We start from the raw sequence: 23,881 nt of genomic DNA, 5'->3' as shown, positions 1-23,881 counted from the left end.
ATCAAATATTACCTTTGATTCGGTAAAATGGAAAGAAAATTGAATCAAATGGTAAATTATTAAGTGGCGATGCCGTGCAAGGTATAAAAAACGATTGTGAAAAAATGAATTACGTGATAAAAATACCCTTTTTGGATAGTTGCGCGTACAGATATAGGGCCTACGCGGCTTCTAATAGACCGGTTCTGTAGACTGTCAATAACATTTAACCAACTGGCGCTGGTCGCTAGCTGGATAGGTTGAAAATAAATCCGGAGGTGATGGTTCTAACAGTCACGGACGAATTAGCGAGGCTGTATAATGACATCCTTATCGTGCATACCGACGTGCACCCACTTAGAGCAGGTAAACATTGCAAAACGCATGCAGCATTCTCGTCCTCGAGGCTTCAATTTGGCCGGCTGGGTTTCTCAAGTTCCTCCCAAAACACTCAACGCCTTTCTAATCAGTCATCGTGTTTGTTTGTCTTTGACGCAAACTTTACCGGGAGAATTTAAAGAAAGCTACGTAAGTGGAACCCTATTTCGAACAGAGGTATCTACAATATACAAACGTCTGACCTGTCTCTGCATTACGTCATAAATGTTACCTATATTGGATCCCCGAATTTTCGTCATCGGGATAATTTGTCTTTCAGCCCTAAAGTCGTCTGCTAATATTGACCCAGGTAAGTCATACCAAGCTGCTACCTCTTGCCATATAGAGAAAGAAAAAAATTATTATTTTCAGCTGCATTTCGAGCAAACACAGTATAATTACACAATTACCATGGTGCGTGTAGTCATATCTTGATGGAGTGTCAGTGCCACTAGAGTGACACTCGAACGGCTAATGCTGATTGTACCCGAAAACTGTACGTGTCCAACGTTTTTGTGCGCATGCTATTGTCGTAACCGGGCTGTGCAAAGTAGATCTGGACGCTGGTTGTGTCGAATGATTTACAAAGGGACAGCGTTGCTTGTGAACCTAGCCTGGACTCGGCGCTATTCGGGTCACAAATCAGCTCAATGGTATTAAAATCTATTTGAAGGTATAGTTCTAGTCTCAGAAATGAAAGGCAAAATTTTGCTCAAACTTCTCTCAAGCAAACTTTCAACCATTTTCTTTTAAAATAAAGAATAGAAATCGAAGGGGGGGGGGGGTCACCGTACAAATTTTAACTTTAGAGAAACAAATAACCTTATATTTTATTACCGATATTTGAAATTCAAAATGGCCGAAATTCTCTATAGGGAAAATAAAATTCCCGAAAACTTTATTTACTCCATAAGCTTTATAGTGAGCTTCGTCTTGAATATGTTTCCTTCACTCTTTGCATGTCAGCGCTAAGCTCATCGTAAGTTTCGGATCCACCGATAGATCTTTGTTGGGGGGTGGGGAGGATGGTTAAAAATGAGGTGAAATTCAACATTACTACTTTGAACCCCTTGCAACTTAGCGCCTCCGAAAAAAAAGAACAAAACGCCTACCAACGCCCTACCAAATAGCCAACAAAAAAACCCTAAAAACCAAAAACCGACCCCCCAAAATAAAACAACAACACAACAACAACAAACAAACCTAAAATAAGCATGACCGAGAGTGACGAACACGCTATATACATGGCTATCAGCAAGTGGTAATAAAATATCCCAATTATTAAGTACTATATATCATAAAGTGTTGACAGGGTAAGCCTTGAGGAAGTGAAACAATCTGTTTACCTTGATAGAAATTATAATAATGCCAATCGTAAACCCTGTGATGTAAATCCTGCAGCGATTGAAAGTATACTGCTCCACCTTATTTAAGTGAGAGTAATTATAAAATGACATACACAAAAAGACGGTTATTAAGTGAATGGATAAATGAATAATTTTTTATCTCAGGTTGGGTGTATGAACATAAATTACTTCTGGTGCAAAATAACATATTTCTTGAGTTTCATTGATCTTGCAATCTTCAGACAAATGTATGGCGTGGCGCGGTCAAACGATGTATCTAGTTGAAAAATAGAAACAGATACATCAGTATTTCAACAATAACATAATTTCCTATTTTTATATTGACTCTAATTTTCTACCTTATGTATACTGATATGTCGATATATCATATTGTGACCGACAGATCTTGAACACATGTACTTTAGTTCCACAAACTAATCTCTTTGATTTTTTCTTTTTGAATTTACAGCATGTCAGGTACACTTGCTGAATAAGGCTCCAATGTGACCACGTGACCGATTGGCAATTTTTTATAAAATAGATAAAAATTAATGATGTCATCATCACTTTCGTGTCTGAAACACGCCATTGGCGCATTTTACACATATTAGCCACGCTGTCTTCCGATAACGACAGACGTACGCCAAAAGTACCGTATTGTCACCGAAATTTGCTACTTCCACTTGTCAAAGTCTCTCTCCGCATCTCTGCAGGCATCATGTCGTCTGCCTTGATCGACACGATGTACGGTCAGAGTTGGTTTTGGAGGACAGAGGTATTACTGTATTACTTTTGCACTAAAAATAAGCAGCCCTTATGTTGTGACTAATCAAATTTAATCGTGCACTTGAGATAATATACACCACGACTTTCACAGTCGTCGCCGTATTTTCTTTTCCATACTCAGTTTTACACGGTCAAAAATGACTTCAAGTAAAACCATCCATACACAAAAAATACAAATGACGACCAAACGAACGCAGATGCCGTCACCAACAGGACTTTAGTTGCAAGTCTACAAAAGCGTGTCGTTGCGACGTACTCGATAGAAAGGAAAAGGACATGTTAGTGTATTTGAATTGCATATCTTGTTTGGCCTTGAAATGTCATAGATAACACAGAATGTCTGAAGAGACGCAAGAAACTTTAGAAACACATATCATAACTTTGTAGCTGAAGAACTTTATGTTAAAGCTCTGCCTTGTCTAATTTTCTACGGAGACATCTGTAGACTTATGTCCGTTTACATATAATATGTAAACATACATTTATTAAAAAACATATCAAGTACACAAGAGATGTCTTACTCGAGCTTCATGCATGGGATACTTGGTGTGTTTTTATTTCTATTCATATACTGTTCTGCTGCCCTGCGATACTGCATCGAGCACTGCACTCCGCGCACAGAGCAGGAAATTACCGAAACAGGACGAGAATAAACACGTTTTCACCTGACTTGCAGAAGTTGCTGTGATAGAACAGCTGAACAAACTTCAAAAGAATTCCGTTTTTCACTTCTTTTCTCTGGTTTTATATTTCTATTAAAAATCGAAGACCAGAATAGCACCTTATATAAATGTTACAGATTTTGTAATTGTGGGTTTGTTTACACAAAAGGCAGAGATTATATGATAGAAGGCAATATATGTGTTCCGGTAACATACAATGAATGACAAATCACAAGGCGGACAAGAGGGCTATCGGCCTCACATATGATGTCATAACAAGACGTCTTCCGATTCGATATTGTTGCCGCAATTGATTAAAGAATCAATATTTTCCCTGTTTGATTGGATGAATAGTTTCTCCACTTTCAAAGTTACTTTTAGCTACAACTATTGTGGTCCTCTACAATTTAGGATGTCACATGCATGGTCGTCCTCTATAATTAGAGGCTCACATCCATTATGGCCCTCTGTGGTTCAGAGAGTTACGACCATTGAGTCTAATGATTCTTGTAAGGACGTTTCATTGAGCTGATACCATTAGCCACGTCATATCCGTTGTTCTTTCAGGAGAGGGCTTGGTCGAGGAGCATACCCGGGGGTGTCACTCCCAACCGTGCCAGAACGGTGCGACGTGCATAGATAGTTCCCTCAGTGGTTACCATTGCATTTGTCCACCTGGATTTTACGGTATGTGACACTTTATACAACCATAAATAGCAGCCTGATGAATCGGTGATTTTTATGTTGATAAATCCCTGTTTATACCCTACGGATGTCGATCACGATTCATAAATCATATTGCTATAATTATAAGCATTCCTAGACGGTCATAAATCATTACGATTTAAAACTAACTTCCAGTACAATGATAAATTTACTTCTTTTCATTTTGATTCCTGTTTTTCAGCTAATGACTGTTCGCTGACCTATAACCCCTGCGCTAATCACGTATGTCACAACGGCGGGATTTGTCAGGTAGGATATGTAATGTTTTGATTTGCCATTCAACGTTTTTGGGTGTCCATGCGGAACGCAAAGTTTTTTAATCTGCGTAGGGCACCAAAGTTAGCTCGCGTTGCTAGAAATATGCTCCAGAAACATTTCCATTTGAGATTGTTGCAATTTACAGGTGAGAGACACATTTGAATTTGACCCCAAGGTCAAAGAAACAAATGCACACCGTTCGAAAAATGCATGGGAAATACCGCAATTCTTCGAGTCTTATTGGAAATGTAATATTTCAATACAGATTGAAGAATTGCTCTCATCCCAATCAGTGCAACGTCTGTCATTATTTGTTGATAATTCTCCTTTTTTTGAAAATGCCTGTTTACAGATACGAGACAGAACGTACACAGCGTACTGTGAGTGTGTTGCCCGTACGTACGGAACATCGTGTGAGTTTACCGAATGTCTTGAATCGAACAACCACTGTCGGCATGACGGAGTGTGCAGAACCCACGTACCGAACAATTTACACGTGTGCCTCTGCCGAGGGGGCTATTTCGGTGAAAGCTGCCAGTGTTCCTACGAAACCTGTGATCTTGTGCCTTGTCCAAGCAACCATTGCAGCAACAGTGGCACATGTTACCTGGACGGCGGTCATCCCATCTGTAGATGCCGCGCGCAATATTACGGACCAAGATGCGGAGTCAGATTCTAATCTGAAGTGCCACTAGCTGTATAATTCAGTCTTCCAATAGTACTGGTTTCATAAACAAATTCAAGACTTTCAAAGCAACCTAGGAGTCTAAGACGGGACTTTCCAAGTGGATTGGAATTAAGTTTATATTCAGAAACTCGTCGTTTCCGAAAAGTTGAATTTTGGTCTTTCCTGCATCACACCATTAATAATAATATAATTTGCATTTGTTAGAGTATCGCTCTGCTACGCGCGGGGGTGGGGAGAGAGAGAGAGAGAGAGAGAGAAGAGAGAGAGAGAGAGAGAGAGAGAGAGAGAGAGAGAGAGAGAGAGAGAGAGAGAGAGAGAGAGAGAGAGAGAGAGAGAGAGAGAGGAAACAAGTTTTGAATACAGCATACATATGCTGCAGATTAATTTGAAATGTTTAATGCTCCTTTATTGTAAATATTATTACGTAAATATAAATGACAATAATCGCAAATTTCCCTGTACGTACGTTGTGGTTTGTTCGCAGCTTCGACGAGTCCAGAGTTATCGATGGTAGAACAAACATACCAAACTTACATTCTTTCGAATAAAATGATGTAATTCGCAATATCTTTGATAATTATAGCAATTTAAGAGAGGTAAAGTTAAAAATAAACCCACACCAAGACAATTAGCGAGTTACTACAATAACATTCTTATCTATTGGCATGCAAACGGGGACGCCCACTGCGCTTCAGGAGACAAACATTGTCACCAAAAGTTCTCGATTAGGTTCGCCTCAGATTCCGAATTGAGTCGATATCCGAGCTGATGACTACCTGCCACCCAATGATTGAACTGCTGAGACCCGCTCGCCCCCGGAACGTAAAAATTACAGATTTTAGACACGTAATTACGAAATAGGATTCCTCATCAACGATTCTCGGATCAGGACACATTTATAGTATTGTAACTGATTTCTGTTGATGTAAGACGCCTTCAATGTTTACCACACCCGGTTTACTGTGTCTCGCCGTCGGCGTATTATGGCTTAGTTTTCACGCAGTAGGAGCAAACTACACAGGTAAGTTCGTTCAGTTACCCTGTGACACGTCGTTCGCAGAACATGTTTAATTACTGAGAACAGTAGACTGAAGTGCACATTTCTATAAGCCGCCAAAAAGAGAGCTGTTATGAAAGCTGTTAATGCCAACAACTGCAGTACATTCCAAGTACATATCCTATATAGGCCTATAGGTGTTTCTGTGACATGAGTGGCCACTAGTGACCAACATCTGCGGCCGAGGTGGGGCACAGGATATAAGTACCCTCAAATAGCGGGAATAATTTAACGTACACAATGTTTGGTTTTGTTAGCTATCGTCATTCTCGGGTATCTCAGTGCATGGTACAGATGACCACTCAAATACCGACCCCATATTTCGTCTGATAAAGCGACAGGATTTGAGAATAATGCTAAACGTTAATATTTACCAGGCTGTAACAGTTAGACGTTCGGTCCAGGGATTGTACTCTGTACCAATCTAGTTCGTAAACCAGTGTGTTATTCTCTGTTCATAGAAGACAATATTTACATTCTAATTATTTTCAAGAGTTCACAGTTGTAAAGAGTCCATACATTATTTTTCTCTTCACGAATAAACATTTTGTCCAACGGTTTCGACCTTCTAAACAAAACACACCCCCGGCGTATCGAATGGATAAGAAACAGTCCTATGTTTACCGCACATGGCACGTTCAACGCTTTCCGAGAGAGAGAGAGAGAGAGAGAGAGAGAGAGAGAGAGAGAGAGAGAGAGAGAGAGAGAGAGAGAGAGAGAGGAGAGAGAGAGAGAGAGAGAGAGAGAGAGAGAGAGAGAGAGAGAGATATGACGCATATAAAGAGCTAAAATACCCAGGCTGCAATAACGTACGAAACAATATCGCATAGGCATGGATATATTTTGATATTATGTTTTGTAGCAGAATATAGCTATGGCGTTATTGACATGTTGTTTGTCACTCTTTTGAAGTTTGTGAAGGGAGGATATAAGGTTCACAGACACGTAACAAACGAATCGTATCATTCGAGGCACTCCCCGAGATAAAATATGGTTATATTGGCTAATAAAATCATTGGCCGTTCGCCATAAATTAGCGGGCAGATTAGAACCTTTGTACCACAGAGTATGAGCCCCCGAACTAACACATTCTTTTGCCGTCTGTAATTCGGTACTTTTAGGGTATACTTTTTAAAATTATGGTGTTGTTGTTTCACTTGTTGAGTCTGGATTTGTAAACTGTTACTCGCAGGGACAAGGCCCTCTCCCTGCTTGTAAACCCAAGACAACGGAGACATTAGCCATCTGTTTCAACGTGTCCCTCAAATCAACGTACGCGTGTGAGGAAAGCGTCGTTCTATAAGGGCTGGAGCAGGACTGTTTCAGAGTCGTGACCTCCATCGTTGAGGGGTAGCGTTTAATTAATAGAGAGGTTTAAGATTGCATCCGTAGCTAGAACGTAACGTAGAGTGGCTACGCGTTCCGTACGCGTAACGTTCTGCACAGATTTGGATTAAGACTTGACCGGCCCCATCGCTTTGCTTTCCACGGCAGCAGTAACTGGGTAGCCGAGCCAAATTTATGCCACTTTTGGCATCCTTGTACTTATTGCATCAATATATTTTAAGCAGTGTTTTAGCGTTCTTTTCGCAGAAATTGTTGTATTCATCATGTTACTAATTTCAATAAGGGCTTCTAATGCATATTATATTCCACATCATATTAAATCACATCATGTCACATCACATCACATTGCACCACAATACATTACATTACATTACGCCGAGTAAAAAGTACTTAATGTTTGTCGTAAACTGACAACGCACACAGAGTACAGTTCAGTGACACCCTGTATTTATTTCAGCCAAGTATGATGGAAAACTGATAGAGCAGCGCCCTCACCTTCCCCAATTCAAACACTATACATTTGGCGTTTACTGCATATAGCCGCACACCGATCAGTGAGTTCTTTTGCGTATCCATGCTAAAGTGTCGGCGATAGTCACCATGACAATGAACATTTCATACTGAGAATTCGAGAATTCTGATCGTATGCAGAATATTATGCATTGTTAAAAAAGCAATACAATATACAGTATTATATTATACCAGTATATTGATGGTGCATACAGCGATCTGATTGGTCGAGACGCGAAAAGAACCGTGGTATATTGGCGATATACCACGGCTGGCATGCTCGCGAGCTCTCAACTGGAGCAAAAATCCGTTTATGACCTTGCACGCCAGAATTTAAATATACTGTTATGATATAATAGCAATAAATCACACCCAGCGACGGTATACCACTCGATTTTGACCAGTTCACCTCATTTATACACTCGCTATTGCTCGTACATAGGCTATATGTCGTGAACTGGTCAAAATCTCGTGGTATACAATCGCTGGGTGTGCTTTATCGCTTAATCAAAACATTAGTGTATAAAATGGGTACGTCCGGGTATGGGTCGCCTACTTTGACTTTTTACTCTAAGTAAATAGGGATTGACTTTACTTAAGGTAGAATGCGACTCGCCGACAGACATTCGGATGCTCAATTTTTTACACTACTTTTCTGGTCTACTAATTGTTGGTACTTCATTTAAAGCTCTTGGAGTAAGAAAAATGTTCAACGTCTTAGTTTTTTGAAAATCAAGCAGGGAGGGCGTCCATTTTGAATTGCAAATATCGGTAAATGTTAGATACTTAATGTCTCTACTTCCCAACTTTGCTCAGTGACCATCGATTTTATTCTTGATTTGGTAAGAGAAAGATTGAAATATTCATCGAGGAAAGTTTGAGCAAAAAATTCAGTCATACACTTTAAAGGATCATGCTACGTTGCAGGGTTCGAAGTCAAAGTATTACCGAACAATTTTCTGTCACTGACTTCTGCTTATTCTGCTTCATTTCAGGCGATGACATGAGTCGGGCGTGCGACTCCAGCCCTTGTCAAAACGGTGCGACCTGTATAGATAGTCTCAACAGTGGTTATCACTGCATTTGTAAACCAGGGTATTACGGTAGGTAACGAATTAAAAACAAAACGAAACAAAAAACAAACAAAAATAAACAAAGCTTAGCACAAACACAAACAAAACAACAACCAAAAAACACAAACAAACAAACCAAAAAAGCTAGCGATAAATATGACCCTTAAGATAGCTAGATACTTCGCTTAACGACGGTTCCTGTGCTCGATGTCTGTCTGATTTTTGGATACTTTTCATTTTTCAAGCCTTAGCCTGGGGATAGTAATGGTTTGATGTTTTTGTTAATGGACATTGTATTTTTCCCGTTATTTGATCATGTTTGTCATGACACTTATAGGGTCTACTTTTCAAAAATGAATCAGGTCGGGCACAACATATGAAGAGCACGAATATTATCCGATGATAACTTTTAGGTTAAAGATATGACCTTCAACTTCAGCAACCTGTTCGAAGTCAAAACACATTGCGTTTGTTTGTACCGAAGCAAGCAGACGTTTGGCTTGTGTGGGCTTGTCGAAAATGAGCGTCTTTACATTTTCATGCTACATCATATATAAACAAGATTCATGACCCACAAGCTCAAAATACTATGAACAGAACATTTACCCGTTGTTTACGTTTTCAGCAAATGACTGTTCGTTGACCTATGACCCATGCGCCGACGTCACTTGTTATAACGAGGGGTTATGTCAGGTAATGTAAACTGCTTTTATCTGTTTATCTTTGTGGTTTATCTTTGTTTATACTCGTTTTCTCGGCAAGTCAGTTGTACCCTACATTTGACCCCACTGTTTGTATTTCTTTCAACTGTAATAAATCACGACTTTCTGGTTCATATCAGCGCACTTACTATACTATTAGCCCGGGGTAGGAAAAGCGAGCCAACATTACCACCGCTAACAACAACCCCCTCTTGTGACATTCGCTATACCATTTGATGTGTTTGAACAAACGTTGCCAGTCAATGTTTAGACACAGGAGTCTCTGTGGTCAATGCGGCCTGTTGTACTTCGCGAGAAGCCACGAAAATACTGCGAACAAAGGGGGTACGGCGATTCCCAACAACAGCTTATTTTGTATTGCATATAGGTAAAAACATATCGCTCAAAAAAGGACAATGAGCAAAAGGGAAAGTGACCATTTGCACGACATCGCGAGGGCCAATGGTCTCCTGCTTTGAGGGTATATAGCCCATTTTTTGGGCAATATTGCTTTTAACATAATTCTTCTTAATTATTTTTATATTAAAATCTTTGGTTTCATATGCAAATGACACTAATATGCTCCGTAAAATTTAAGAAGAATTTCCAATGTTGCATGAATACATTTCAATCACTGTTGTGCAGGCTATCGACTTTTCTTGCACAATCTTGTGAAAACAGGATTTTATAAGTAAAACATGTAATGCGATCACATTTTTTTATTCAGAAGTTGCCAAACTCAAGTAGTTCTTGGTCATTTTCAGTCAAATGATGACAGTGTGGCCAGCTACGTCACCAACAAATTCCCATCGAAAATCTTGGGCGCGCGAAGTTCGGAATATGAGGCTCAGGCATGTAATAAATACCATAACGGGGTCAGTGTAACTTGCAACAGAAAACGTCTCTGGAATCGTGCATGAATAAACACCGCTGAAAACTCGCTCGCGTGTTTATTGTTTCCCAATAGTGTGACCACGGAGCGTAAGGCAAAGAATTTGACAACGAAAACATATATTACATTTGCCTCTTGAAAATAATTCGAGGAAGATTTTCATTTCATTTTAATTATTGAAACTCATGGGGATGCGGGATGTGTTTTAATCTAGCGATCAAACATTTATCACTCGTATGCTCTTCTGGGTACATCGTTCTAGAAGGCCATGAACTTTACACTGAATTGCTTGAAACTGTGTTTCATTTTTGAACAGGTACGAGACAGGACCTACACGCCTTACTGTGAGTGTCTCGCCCATAAATACGGAACATCATGCGAGTTCAGTCAGTGCCTTGAAGCGGACAACCATTGCCAGCACGATGGGGTTTGCAGGACCCATAAGCCGTCTGGACAACACGTTTGTCTGTGCAGGCAAGGCTTTTTCGGTGAAAGTTGCCAGTGCTCCTACCAAACCTGTGATCTTGTGCCTTGCCCCAGTAACCACTGCCACAACAGTGGCACGTGTTACCTCGACAACGATCACCGCATCTGTAGGTGTCGCGCGCAGTATTATGGACCGACATGTTTGATCAGGTTTTAAAAGCAAGTGACGTCATCGAGATCCGCAGCTGTCAACGAGACACACAGAGAATGAGTCGAGGAGTTTAGACACGTCGTCAGTTTGAAGAGTTTCTGATTTGACTTCATGAAATAACGAGAATTTCATCAGTAAGCCTTTCTGCCGAATAGCTATTACAGCCTATAGAAGTCCATTGTCACAATTTATGCCCCGTGAAAGCTTGCATAGTTTCTTTATCATACCCAAGTAGTATGGAGCATGTTGAATTCGTAAACAGCATTAAGTGTAACAGAAAGCATTGATCTTACAACCCATGGTCACGCATAATCACCTTTCTTGCCTTTAACACAGAAAGACATGCCATAGCACATACATACTGTTAGGTAGTTGAAAATGTCTGCCGTGCCAACGTAAAACCTAAATCAGCCAAGAAAAAGGGCTAAAGGGCTAAAGTTTATTTATATGCTCGATGCAACGAAGCTTTGTAAAATGTCCAGAAACATTTGATTTTAATCTAGAAAAAAGAAGATAGAAGATCAGTTGAAAATTTCAAAACAACATGACTTAATCTTGAGCGGCCCCTAGGCTACAACCCAGTAAATATATATAACTAGTACTGGTAAAATAGCAGTATAATAATTGGAAAAAAGGTAAATTAAATGTATACATGAAGTACTACTATTTAATCTGTCTAGTTTCACATCGTTTAAGGTACATTCAGAATACAGAAGTAAAATGGAGGAATGTACAGTATAGCTATCCTAATCTTTGATCGCCAGAGTTTATGTTAAATTGCTTGGAAAGTTCGAAAGTGATTGTTATTGATAGGTCAAAGATATTGACGACTGAAGAACTTTCTCACAATCAAGGATTTAGTTTGAAGAGAGACAACACTGTCAGTCTTGAAGGATAGCGATGGACTACTATATCCGACAAACTGTTTTTGTATTTTGAAATTATCTTAGTATTGACATTTCCCTTCAAGTAATGTACTTATGTACACCGGTCTAGTATATTCCGTAGTGATGTAAATAATTCTAAGTGTGTTTTCCTACTAGCTTTCGTCGCTCTTTGCACACCAGACGGATTATTTAACGTGTACATTGATGTGGATACATAATGTGTATATGAGAGAGAGAGAGAGAGAGAGAGAGAGAGAGAGAGAGAGAGAGAGAGAGAGAGAGAGAGAGAGAGAGAGAGAGAGAGAGAGAGAGAGAGAGAGAGAGAGAGAGAGAGAGAGAGTACTTTTCAGAGTTTATGGCAAGGGTATATCCTGTATTGAACTTGTTTTTGATGTGTTTGCTTAGTCCAAAAGTCCTGAACGAAAATAACTCAAAATCAAGTTGTTTGATATGATAATATCCTGTTATATTTGCTTTGAAGTTCACAGAAAAGCGCTTTCGATACATTTATAGTTTAGCTCACACTGGATAATTTGGCACTTTTACAAATTAACAGACAGTACCAGGATGCAGAAGCTATACAAGTATGGAAGGACCTTTCTATAGGAAAACCCCGTTGTTTCACAACAGCTGTTAGGCCCAGTGTTCTAGATAGTTCAGGCTTATCTAGTTTTACCCATCTATCTTCATTTTGTCGGTGATTGATAGAGCAGATATGCAAACCTTATGTACATAGTAAGTGGAATATATATAATACATTGATTTACTCGAATGGATAGATGCATAGGATTTGTCCATTAAATAAAACACACAGGTCGCCAAACATTCGAAGCTCTCATTTTTAGCAGATAAGGTGTCCCTAAAGTCTTCTAATTTAAATGTAATGGTAGAGCTGATGCGTAAATATCAAGGTCAGAAAGCAGCGAGGAAAAAAACAAGTCATATGTGACAGGCGTTCTGTTGAAGTGGAAAGGTGTAATTCGTATATTTTGCAATTACTGTTTTATTTAAAAATGTATATTGTAAACGAAACCTTTTTCATGTTTTTATTGTAGCATGAAAATACAAAATGCGTATTGTCATTAAAGATTAAAGGTATACAGTCACCTGTAATCTAAATATGCCCATATATGGTCAAAGGGGTGTTCCTTGGTATTCAAAATGCCCATGTGACGGCGCTGTTTTAAAAAAGCGGCCACCCGCTCAAAATCTGTGATTGGTTAGAGTTTTTATTTCCATGGTAACTGTAGCAAAATTGGAACAGGTGACAGTATACCTTGAAACAAAAATGAATGCAACAAATTCGATAGACGCAAGAATGTTGCTTCTGCTCCCTTTATTAAGGTTAAAAGTTTGATATAAAAAGTAAATGTGCTATATATGTTACTCACTGATAGTAAAAGGGTCCAATAAGTTCGTGTAATTATACGGTGGACAGGTATATATTTCTTATTACAAAACGCATATGGCAGTACTTGACTTTGTCCGAAGAGGGAACATATTTGTAAAATATGTAACAGAGGTGTTCCAAAAATGAAGTTCTGGAAAACAACCTTCAAATAGTGTTCGTATTCTTTATACACTAACAGCACACCGACATAGCCGGTTTCAGTAATGTAGGACAATGAATGATTGCAACTTCAAGCATATTTGACCTTGCTCAAGACATCAATATTGAGAAGTGAATGTGTATACGTAAAGTATACACAAACATACATGGAATAAAGGTAACATAGACTGTGAGGAATCCATTATTCGCTGAAAAATGTCCTTTTGGTCCCTCTTTGTGTGCGTGTATATATATATATATATATATATATATATATATATATATATATATATATATATATATATATATATATATGGTATATATGGTATATATATGGTATATATATTTAGTATATATATATTTAGTATATATACTAGGAATATAAATATATATATATATATATACATTGTTTGTCTATTTGTATTGTACGCCATATTGCACATTTCTTACGTTTGTAGGGTTTCACATGTGATGTACATTGCATTCAATATATGTAAATCAGCTTGTAGGTGTCAATCACTCATTGCATTTCAACTGCTGCTCTGGTTGGTTCAGGGTCATTTCCATCTTGACAGTCAACAAGTGAGTACACTCTTGCGTTACAACTTCTGACGTGCAGTATAGATCCTCGTGTTGAGTCTGAGGTCCAGTTAACACTGGAAATACTAGTTAGAGTTTCGCTTTTCAAGTTCGTTTCAATATTTTAGCTTTCCTTTATTTCCTTTTACATGCTCTTATAGTCTGTTATCCGTTTATTTCAGTTTTTAACCCTGATGAAGTGGGATTAAGCCCACGAAACGTCGGACAATAAAATTTAGTTTGTAGTGAAGAACCCTGTGTCCTAGAGTTGGTGCTGCTTGACCTATCCTGTCTATATATATATACATATATATATATATATATATATATATATATATATATATATATATATATATATATATATATATATAATATATATATAGAATTCCAAGAAATAGAGTCAGTCCAACTGCAACTATTGAAGTCATCAGGAAGAAGCGGGAGTACAGCAAAGTCTTGACACAGTGTGGAGAAATGAAAGGCGTACTCGACCAATTTCTTCAATCTTCAAACGATCTTTATTAATAAGATATATATATATATCTATCATAGGTTTGTTATGTAAATTAGCTGCAATATATCTATCATAGGTTACATGCTAAAACTAGATCAGTGGATAAAAGTATTTTCAGCTACACGGAGATTTTAGAAACTCGTTTGATATTATTCTGTTCTGGAATGCCGGGCAGTGTAAATCAAAATTAAATTTGGAGTTTGTATATGTGGTGATTTATCGTGTGTCTTTATACAAGGCCATTATTTTTTCAGATTTTTGTTTGATTTCGAGGAGTTCGAAGTACCTCCTCTCAAATTCATCTCCCCAAGAAATTCGAGCTAGTCAAATAGCGTAATGCTTCAATAATTCTAAATCGGTTCTTCCGGTTTCAGCCAAAGTATTATAAAGTAGGCTAATGTGTATGCATAACGAATAATAGTTCATTAAAAATCTTCTATTCAGGCTAATATGTATACGTAACGAATAATAGTTCATTAAAAATCTTCTATTCTATGAAAGTATCGCATTAACCATGATTTGATTTATGTATATGTCACAAAAGCAAGTGAGTCGTCCATTACTTTTTTTGTGCGTACCGACAGTTCATAGTTCATAAGTTCTAAGGCCCTTAGTGAGCCTTCAGTAATTACAGGGGGGTGGGCCGGGTGAAATCCGCGCGCACCTGTTCTGTAAAATGTGACCCTCTCCCATCCTTGTGTCTAAAATGTGACCCTCCCCTTGTCCGGCATTCTCCCTAATCACTGCAGCATTCTCTCCAGGAATAATTGAAAACAGTTGCAGCTAATTTACATAACAAATAGTTTAATTGTTATGTAAGTTACAGACAAAAATTACAGGGAGGAGGCTGGCGTTCTGGGAGGGAGGATTGCAATTAATCACACAGCATTTTTGAAGGGTCATGCATTTGCGGGAGGGTCACCATATTTTGCGCAACTATACGGCGGCAAGATGTGCCTGATTAAGTGCTTCACCCAAAAATATCAAATCATAATACATGGGAGTCTATCGGGCAAACTATTGACAATTTTCCTCCACACAACAAGCTATATCTGTTTGATAATATATTTAAGTGCAGTGTACTTTGCTTGAAGTAGGAAAAACATGCATGTATGTACAAGAAATTGGAGTTTTGGATTTCATTGAAAATGTTGATTTACTATACAGTTAGTCTATCGAACACAAAAATAGGTAAATCTGTGTATTTATGTACTCTTGATTATTCATATTAATGTACTTGATTAGACTAGGGTGGTTACAATGGATGTGTTTTTAAGAAATTGGATTTTGGAATTTCACCGAAATGTTGATTGACTACACATGGTAGTCTATGAAGAAACTATAAATAATTTTTCCAGTACAAAAATAGGTATATCTATGTATTTATTATGCTTGATTATTCATATCAATGTACGTGATTATACTATAGTGGTTACAAATGGATGTGTTTGCAAGAAATTGGATTTTGGAATTCACCGAAATGTTGACTCACCGTACATGTTAGTGAGATAACTATGATCATTTTTTTGCCAATATAAAACATAAAACTAACAATATATGTGCATTTATAGACATTTGGTATTTGATTTACACTTTGTCATCTATCCCATATGTTTTTGTCTCTTATCTTTCTTCAGTTTTAACTGTTGGAGGTGTTTAATATAGGATGCCACTGCATCTTCTTGGCTTGTGAAGCTTGTCGATAATGTGTGTGTATTTAAAAGAATCGACGTATTTTGTCGGCAATTTCCTATTCAGGAAATATCAAATGGACATTCAAAGGTTTGGCGGTAAAATCATCTTTTGTCAAAAGTGACCCTCCCCCTAACATAGGTTTACAAAAAGTTATTCTCCCCCTTGGACAGTTTTCTAAAATGTGACCCTCCCTCAAGACCCCCGGCCCACTCCGCCTGTAATTACTGAAGGCTCCCTTAGATTTCGATCTATGGAGTCGATGAAGAGGCATTGAGAGATGGCGCCCAGTCAGGATAGTTGTGCACATCGAATATCAATACCCCTAGGGTATGAGTTGACAGATTGACAATGGCTAGACAGAACAAATTCATCACAAAACCAGCCTTCATCTGGAAAAAATAAAATATGCAGCAGGAAGTTTAACTTTCATACCGTGTTCTATGCTCACGAAAACGGTTTAATAGCTAAGTTCTGAGATCAATAAGACATTTTGTTCCTTTCGGAAAATGACATAACAATTTGCGGAATTGTTCTTGCTCATATTTTCGTATTTTATAATATAATATTTCAACGCTGTCTTACGATGATTAATCCCCCTACTTACATGATCACTGTAAAATTCACTGTATGAGCTCATTCTGATGACTCAGTATCGTGTGACTTAAAATGTATAACTTTATCTCAATTCAATTGTAAAGACTCTGGTGAACCTTCGTCACCATCGAAGTATGTCTTGCCGTTTTTGAAGTCCCATAAGCCATTATTGTTTAGGTATTTCCCATCATTTATGTTCTTTTTGCTCCTCTGTAAAACAATTTTTCCTGGTGTCCTACTTGTAAACAGGACCTGTATATGTGCAATGTTCGATTGTGTATTGTTGACAACTGAATGCAGGTCTGGACAAAAATTCATCTGTAAGCAACATTATTGTTCTGCGTTATATTGCTCGACGAATTGCGTTTCCGGTGCTGATACTTTTTTGTTCAACGAACAATGAGAAGAGAAAGAAGAAAATACACCAGGTGAACCAGTTTATCATAAGTCACAAATATTAACTTATGAGCTTATTGTGTTCAAGAAACTTACCATGTCATGAACTCTCAGGTTACCACAGGCAAATACAATAATGTTTGGACCTGACGACACAGGAAGCATAAACGCATAAGACGCGGCAAGGACCATTGGAACGATGAAATACAATGGATTCAGATGCATTCTTTCTGCCTAAAAAGAGAGATTGAATGATAAATGTGAAAACGAGACGCCTGTTGCTCTGACAGTGTAAACAGTAAATGCAGATGTTTTTCGTGAAGGGGTGTTTGAGGATCAAGGCAAGTTATACTATGGCCGTAGCTTAGCAATCTGATGTCACAAACACATAAGGGCATTGGATAGTTTTCTTCCGTGACGGTTTCATTTCTATTTTTGGCGGGAACACTTAAAGTTAGTAAAGCTAACCCCCTCCTTTAGAGATTGGTCTCCTCAGATAAAGGTTTTAGCACCATTTTTAACCTGGACGTTTATATTTCACGAGCGGATCTTCTTATTTTAACATTTTAATGATAAACAAATATTTCCTCGGGATAAAGCAACTCGCACAATGGTCGGAGTTAATCAATTCTCCCAGAGACCCGCATTTCGCATGGGCAAGATACTACTTGTTCAAGGAGCTAATCAGCTTTGTGTTTATTGGTACCTTGTATTTGCCTTTCAACTTTTGGAGAAACGTCTCTTTACAAGACATGGTGCACTTTCTAAAGCTGTACATCTCGCTTACTACTTTCAAGGCTGTACCATTTGTACAAGATTAACCTATTTATTGAAATCGATAAGTTTTCGCGGCTACAAACGCGAGATATTTACATTGGTGGAATACTAAGATCACATTTTTCAGAGAAAGTGGGCTTTGGTTGAAGAGTGTCACTTTCCATATAAAGGACAGTCCGATGTTTCGCCTGATTTCGTGTATTTTTGACTTTGGCACAGCGAAACTTCCATGTTGCCATACTCACCAGTTCTGACAGTATCGGCAACATGACCATGACAACACTTGGGTTACCAAGACCTTCACACATACAGGAAACGATCAAAGTAATCAGAAACACCATCAGCGGTGGATCTAGGTGAGATAAAGTGCCAAGTTTCGCTGCTATCACGACAGACAATCCAGATTTCTGAAAAGAAAGCAACTATCGAATGAGAGGCAGATTTCGTAATATCCATTGAGCGAAGAGCTATACGCTAAAGAAGCAGCCACGTCGACTAAACACAACGAGAGCTACAAGACAGTGGTAAATCAATATTGGCAAAAAATAATTTAGAATGCAAGAATTGACCAGGGAGCTGCTAAAGTGGCACAAAAAACATCAACTCGTGGCTTCTTCGCCATCTTTACGAACTATATCAGCCAAATAAGGAATATGTTTCAAAATTTTCTGCGATGCGTATTTACCTGGCAAGCAATTCCGAGAGCAAGCATACAACCCATTATCAAAAACTGCACCATCCAAGGGAACTTGGTCTGCATTGTCTGGCGATCCAAGACTCGTTCCCAGTCCAGTTTCTTGGTGGGATCTATGCATGTGTGCAAGAGAATTGTTGAATCACGATATTAACCATCGGTAGGTCACTGAATTTTGATTACTTGGTTGATGAGTCAACAGCAGGGGGAACCAACCAAACGATGTAACATGGACGATATTGTTTCTTTAATCATCAAGACTTTGTTATAAGCTCAAATATTCGGCACATGCACATCTGTTTTTGTAAGCAATCTCGAGTCATGTTGTCATCATTTCAGTGGCATTACTGAAATTAAGACAATCTTCCCCCGGTAATAAGTTAAGACAGGTACATGTAAGTTTTGCTCAAACTTTAACGTTATGACAGCGTTCGGTTTGTTGCTAGCATTTCTTCTGACAGGTCAAAGACCGGCATTTATGGGCGAAACAGTAAACCACAGATTCCGGCATGTCTCACATTTTTCAAGATGACTTCTTTTCTGAAGCTTAATAAATGAACATAGAGTGACGTTCATTTTCAAACCTTTTTTGAAATCCATAAATGCCTTCTTCGGGTCAGCCGGTATGATGAAAAGTGCCACAACTGCTGCCACAGAAGAAGCAGTAATACTCACATACCTTTTCAGAAAAAAAGAGCAACGACAAATAAATATTGTATCATTTACCTGTGTTTTATCTTCCTGGTGACGAAAATGACGACATGAGTGTCGGTTGCAATTGTAGGAATTACAGTTACATCTGAGTGTTAGTTATGCATGTAGTTAGTAATTACCCGAACAGTTTTCAAATTAAGGAAGCACATTTTTTAATTTCCATCTTCGAGTCCTACGGATTGTATATCGCTTTTAGAATGTAATGTTTTAGGATGAACTATTACAATATTCATTTAAACAATATACTTTACAAATACACATCCATCCATCCATAAAATCCCCGAACCATGTGTACGTTCGTACGTTCGTAAATACATACATACATACATACATACATACATACATACATACATACATACATACATACATACATACATACATACATACATACATACATACATACATACATACATACATACTGACATACTGACATACTGACATACTGACATACTGACATACATACATACTGACATACTGACATACTGACATACTGAATCCATTCATATTCTGATGGCTTACCCGTTTTTATCCAGAGATAACCATCCAGGGAATAGCTTCGGATCGGCAAAAAACCATAGCAATATCAGTATGATGAAAACGGCCAGTGTAGCTCCTTCGCCCCATCTAAAGTGTTGTTGAAAGAAATAGCACATTGATTAAAAACAAAGTACAAAATTATAGATCTGCATGACAAACTTTAGAATAATTGAATAGTTTCTGCTCCTAAGAATCTTAACTCAAATCTTGAACAGCCTAAAATAACACTTTAAGTCCCAGGGCAGATAAAAATTTGTATTAACATGTCGATTAGATCGATTATAACCTGTATCCTAAGTACTCTATTCTCATTTTTGCAAAAGTATGAATTCAAAAGAGAAACTTAAGAGAGATCGTGCAAGTCATTTTGCAAAGTAATCATGTTGGCACTACGATATGTCACAAGTTTCTCACATGATTATGGGATGCTACCCGTAGACCCCCCAGAGAACAACCAAGTTTGGTTTTACACTAAAAATATATTCATTTGTGGAAGATTGGGCGACCCAATTTGACAGTAATGTTTTTAACTTTATGTTGAATTTCCCAACATATAAAAAAAGGTTATGTTATAAAGCTCGCAGAAATTACAACACCCGATAGGGGTAATAAAGTGTATATAAGCAACTATTAAAACTACTACTATTGCTACTACAGTGCATTGGATTTCAATCGTTTGGGACACATTGCCTCTGTAGGGATTCGCGTTTGTGCCATAAACATATCAAACGTTTTTGCATAACTATGTCTATATCCTACTGTAAATACATTTGCATGTATTGATTCTACTTTGCAAAATCATTAAATAATGCGAAACAAAAAAACCCCAAAAAACAAAAAACCCAACTCGTGCGCCTGTAATGTTATCTACGGTAGGTCAGCATGGCCAGTTCAGATATTTGACAACCTACCAGTTTTTTTCAGCCATAATGATAAATGTACATTAACACACGTCATCTTTAACGAAGAACGGCGGAAAAAAGCAAACTGTGTTGAATAATGAAATATAACGGTACAAGTTATGAAAGCATTAAGAAAAGCAGACACTGAGTATCGGCACTGCTTACTTCATTGGTCCCAGTGATTTCAGCTTTGCACGTAAGTACACCTTTAGTTTGTAAGCTTTCTTCTCTTCTCGATGGCATTTCTTTGGACGTTTACACCAGTCAAACACATCCCTGATTCTGAGGTGTAAAGAGATTTTATCAATCTTTAGAAGGAATCAAATATGAAGAATTCGAAGCACTCTGTGAGCAAAACCTAATGCATTGGAATTTGACATCGTTTTGGTATCTATTGACTGTTAGTCTTCATTCGTAGCCAATGTGATGTTTTCATCATCACTTTTGTGATGGCTGTATTCCTTAAGATTGACGTCAAGAAATTCTTCAGGCAAATGAAATAATGATTGCTTCGAGACTAAATTTTTTCTAATACATTTTATGATATTTAGGTCACATATTGCGATATCCAATGTTTCGTCTCGGAGTAATATATATTTGATATACCTGAAACCAATGAACAACCAATTCAGCCATATCCAACCGAATAACACGATGAGGACTTGATTAGGTATGGCCATAGCCACCCAAGCGGTAAAGCTCATAGCTTCAGGACCATACCTCCTGCAAAGCAAAATTTTGTGAAATATGGGTAGGAAATCTGCATACATTCATCAAAATTCTTCAGTAGCATGTTAACAAGTTCGGCACATTAACATCCCGGGGTAAGAATGAAAAATACAAGAACATTTCGTGGGGAATTAACCAAAACTTTCTTGTCTGGAGGAAGCATGCTGTCCTTATGTACAATGAGAAATGGAAGTCCCGCAACAACATATGTCCGACAAGCTCAGTGTGAAGCAACAGAGTCTGTATGCCTTTCGTGGCCATTTCAGATCTTCATTGTAGATCCAAAATTTGACGTAGATTTGTACTTTTGGCAGCAAAATAAAAACGTGCGTATTAACGATTAAGGAACGGACCATTTGATCTCGTTGGTAGTGAATTCATCAAAAAAACGTTTTCAGTCTACTTAGTTGTCGATGACATTAAACTTTGAAAATGCATGCTTGCTCCACAAACATGCCATATTCGAATATTTCATATCCGTGAAAATTATAATGTCTTGAATGTCCTCAGTGTAATTGCCACTACTAAGATATTGAAAAGCCCGAGCGTGCATCGCTCATCTCTGATGGACGTTGTAAGGTTTATATTCATGTAATTAGAAGGCGAATCGGAATGGCACCGTCCGCATATTGTCCCCAAATTGGTCTCTCATTGGCCAATGTTACAAATGAACATCTCGTTTACCTACAATATACTGCTTCATAATTACAAGGAAGTTCAAAATTATTCTTTATGTAAGCCACCAATTAGGAGCTCAAATAAAAGTGTTTTCTAAATATTAGTTCTGCATAAATTGTTCTACAAGGTACATTTTATTGCATCGTCAATATTACGGATTTTCGTAATCACGATTGGACGAAGAGTGTTGTGTCGAGTGAATTTCTCGGCCAAAGTAGAACATTTATATCGCGACAGCTACATTCACTGGTATATTTAATCCCTTAGAAAGACTTACCTGTCTAGAAATTCTTCCATCAAAATTACTTGGAGTGTCCCAACAAGTGTGCACACGCCGCCCATCGTTGCACTGTAGGCAATACCTAACTGGAACGCCTTTCTGATAGAGTGGCCCGTTGCGGTATCTCCTTTGCTTCTGCCTACACAGACTTCTTCGACGTTGATAGTAATGCCGTCTCCCGTATCGCTCTCTCTGTTGATCGGTTCAAAGTAAAATTTGAATGCACGAAATGACTTGCGATTCACCTTGAAGTCGGAAAGAGAATATCGATCAAAATCAATTTCTTAATCTTTTTTTTTAATGTAAACCATTCAAATTTGTTGCAGCGTCCCGCAGCGCGATGATTCAATCTGCATCGTAGTCAATTCATAATTTGTAGATAAATTTATGATACCTAATGATATTTTTCGCCTTGTAGTGATCATGCAGCGTGACGAAACATACCAAAGTGGTTGAAAAATCGCTTGAAAGGTACGGATGTTCAGCAGCATAATACATGGCTGCGCAATGAAGTGTAAAACCATGTCGTCAACCCCACTCTACAGAACTGACCGACACAATATGATTTTACAAATAACAGTAAGATTGTGTGTGCGTGAAAAATATAAGCAAAACTGTCAAAAGATGGAAATTGGTCATCTCATATTTAGCTTCATTTCACGTGATGAATGATACTTAATTATGTATTCCCGACGCTTCAAAGATTTAATCAGGTTATTTACGTACATTACTTACACACATTTACTGTCTTTATCCACTTGGTCTCCCGGTTTTCCCGTCTCTTTTCCCTCATCTTCGGCCAACAGTGTGTTTTTAGTGTCCTCTTCCTGAAAATCATACGGATGGAAAACTTGAATGTATCAACGTTCGTCTTCCATCACTGTTCATAGTTCATCTCTGTGTGTCCCTAGCAAAGCAGCATCTGTCACACATTGACAATTGTCTCTTAATTGTATCATGCCACATCTGCAATTTTTATCATTTTCATGATTCATGATTACCCTTTCTTACATTTTTTTTCTGTAAATATGCCGTTTCTAATATGAGACGGATAGAATTTGGCATCATGTAGGTTTCCCCAGGCGCAGTACGATGAGAAAGCGACTTGCCTGAGACTTGTGTTTCTCGATTTCGTCTACCATTGCCTGAGCTATCGGCAACAACATGGCCGTGGTTCCCGTGTTCATCATCCACATTGATATAACAAACGACGTCAGCATAAAACCGAAGAGAATTCTGTGGTATAACAGACGACAGACAGAAATGTGTAGACAATGGTTTCCTTTCAATCATTTGATACGAAATCATCACAAAGT

At 38.1% G+C, this 23,881-nt stretch overlaps 3 protein-coding genes across 3 annotated transcripts in view; 2 read left to right on the top strand and 1 right to left on the bottom strand.

Annotated features, from left to right (window-relative positions):
- The first annotated feature begins 233 nt into the window (after positions 1–233).
- Positions 234–5,069, top strand: LOC139130477 (delta-like protein 4). Its single transcript, XM_070696258.1, has 4 exons — positions 234–667; positions 3,719–3,838; positions 4,059–4,126; positions 4,488–5,069. Exons 1-4 carry the CDS (start codon positions 583–585, stop codon positions 4,812–4,814), a joined length of 600 nt encoding a protein of 199 aa, XP_070552359.1. The 5' UTR covers positions 234–582; the 3' UTR covers positions 4,815–5,069.
- Positions 5,070–5,574: 505 nt separating this feature from the next.
- On the top strand, positions 5,575–12,959 carry LOC139131314 (delta-like protein 4). Its single transcript, XM_070697322.1, has 4 exons — positions 5,575–5,844; positions 8,733–8,840; positions 9,436–9,503; positions 10,720–12,959. The coding sequence occupies exons 1-4, from the start codon at positions 5,763–5,765 to the stop codon at positions 11,044–11,046; spliced, it is 585 nt and encodes a 194-aa protein (XP_070553423.1). The 5' UTR covers positions 5,575–5,762; the 3' UTR covers positions 11,047–12,959.
- A 3,487-nt stretch (positions 12,960–16,446) lies between these two features.
- Positions 16,447–23,881, bottom strand: part of LOC139131313 (solute carrier family 13 member 1-like) — a 33,295-nt gene continuing 25,860 nt past the window's right edge. The window contains exons 4-14 of the mRNA XM_070697321.1: positions 23,671–23,801; positions 23,301–23,388; positions 22,563–22,757; positions 21,485–21,601; positions 21,044–21,160; positions 19,959–20,063; positions 19,310–19,404; positions 18,717–18,838; positions 18,277–18,438; positions 17,351–17,488; positions 16,447–16,653 (exon numbers count right to left, since the gene is read on the bottom strand). Of these exons, the coding sequence (XP_070553422.1) occupies positions 16,513–16,653; positions 17,351–17,488; positions 18,277–18,438; positions 18,717–18,838; positions 19,310–19,404; positions 19,959–20,063; positions 21,044–21,160; positions 21,485–21,601; positions 22,563–22,757; positions 23,301–23,388; positions 23,671–23,801 (1,411 nt within the window). The 3' untranslated portion in view covers positions 16,447–16,512. The remainder of the gene's footprint in view (positions 16,654–17,350; positions 17,489–18,276; positions 18,439–18,716; positions 18,839–19,309; positions 19,405–19,958; positions 20,064–21,043; positions 21,161–21,484; positions 21,602–22,562; positions 22,758–23,300; positions 23,389–23,670; positions 23,802–23,881) is intronic.

Source organism: Ptychodera flava, chromosome 4 (assembly GCF_041260155.1).
Source record: "Ptychodera flava strain L36383 chromosome 4, AS_Pfla_20210202, whole genome shotgun sequence".
NCBI classification, from domain to species: Eukaryota; Metazoa; Hemichordata; class Enteropneusta; family Ptychoderidae; genus Ptychodera; species Ptychodera flava.
This window is presented reverse-complemented; position numbering and strand designations above follow the sequence as displayed.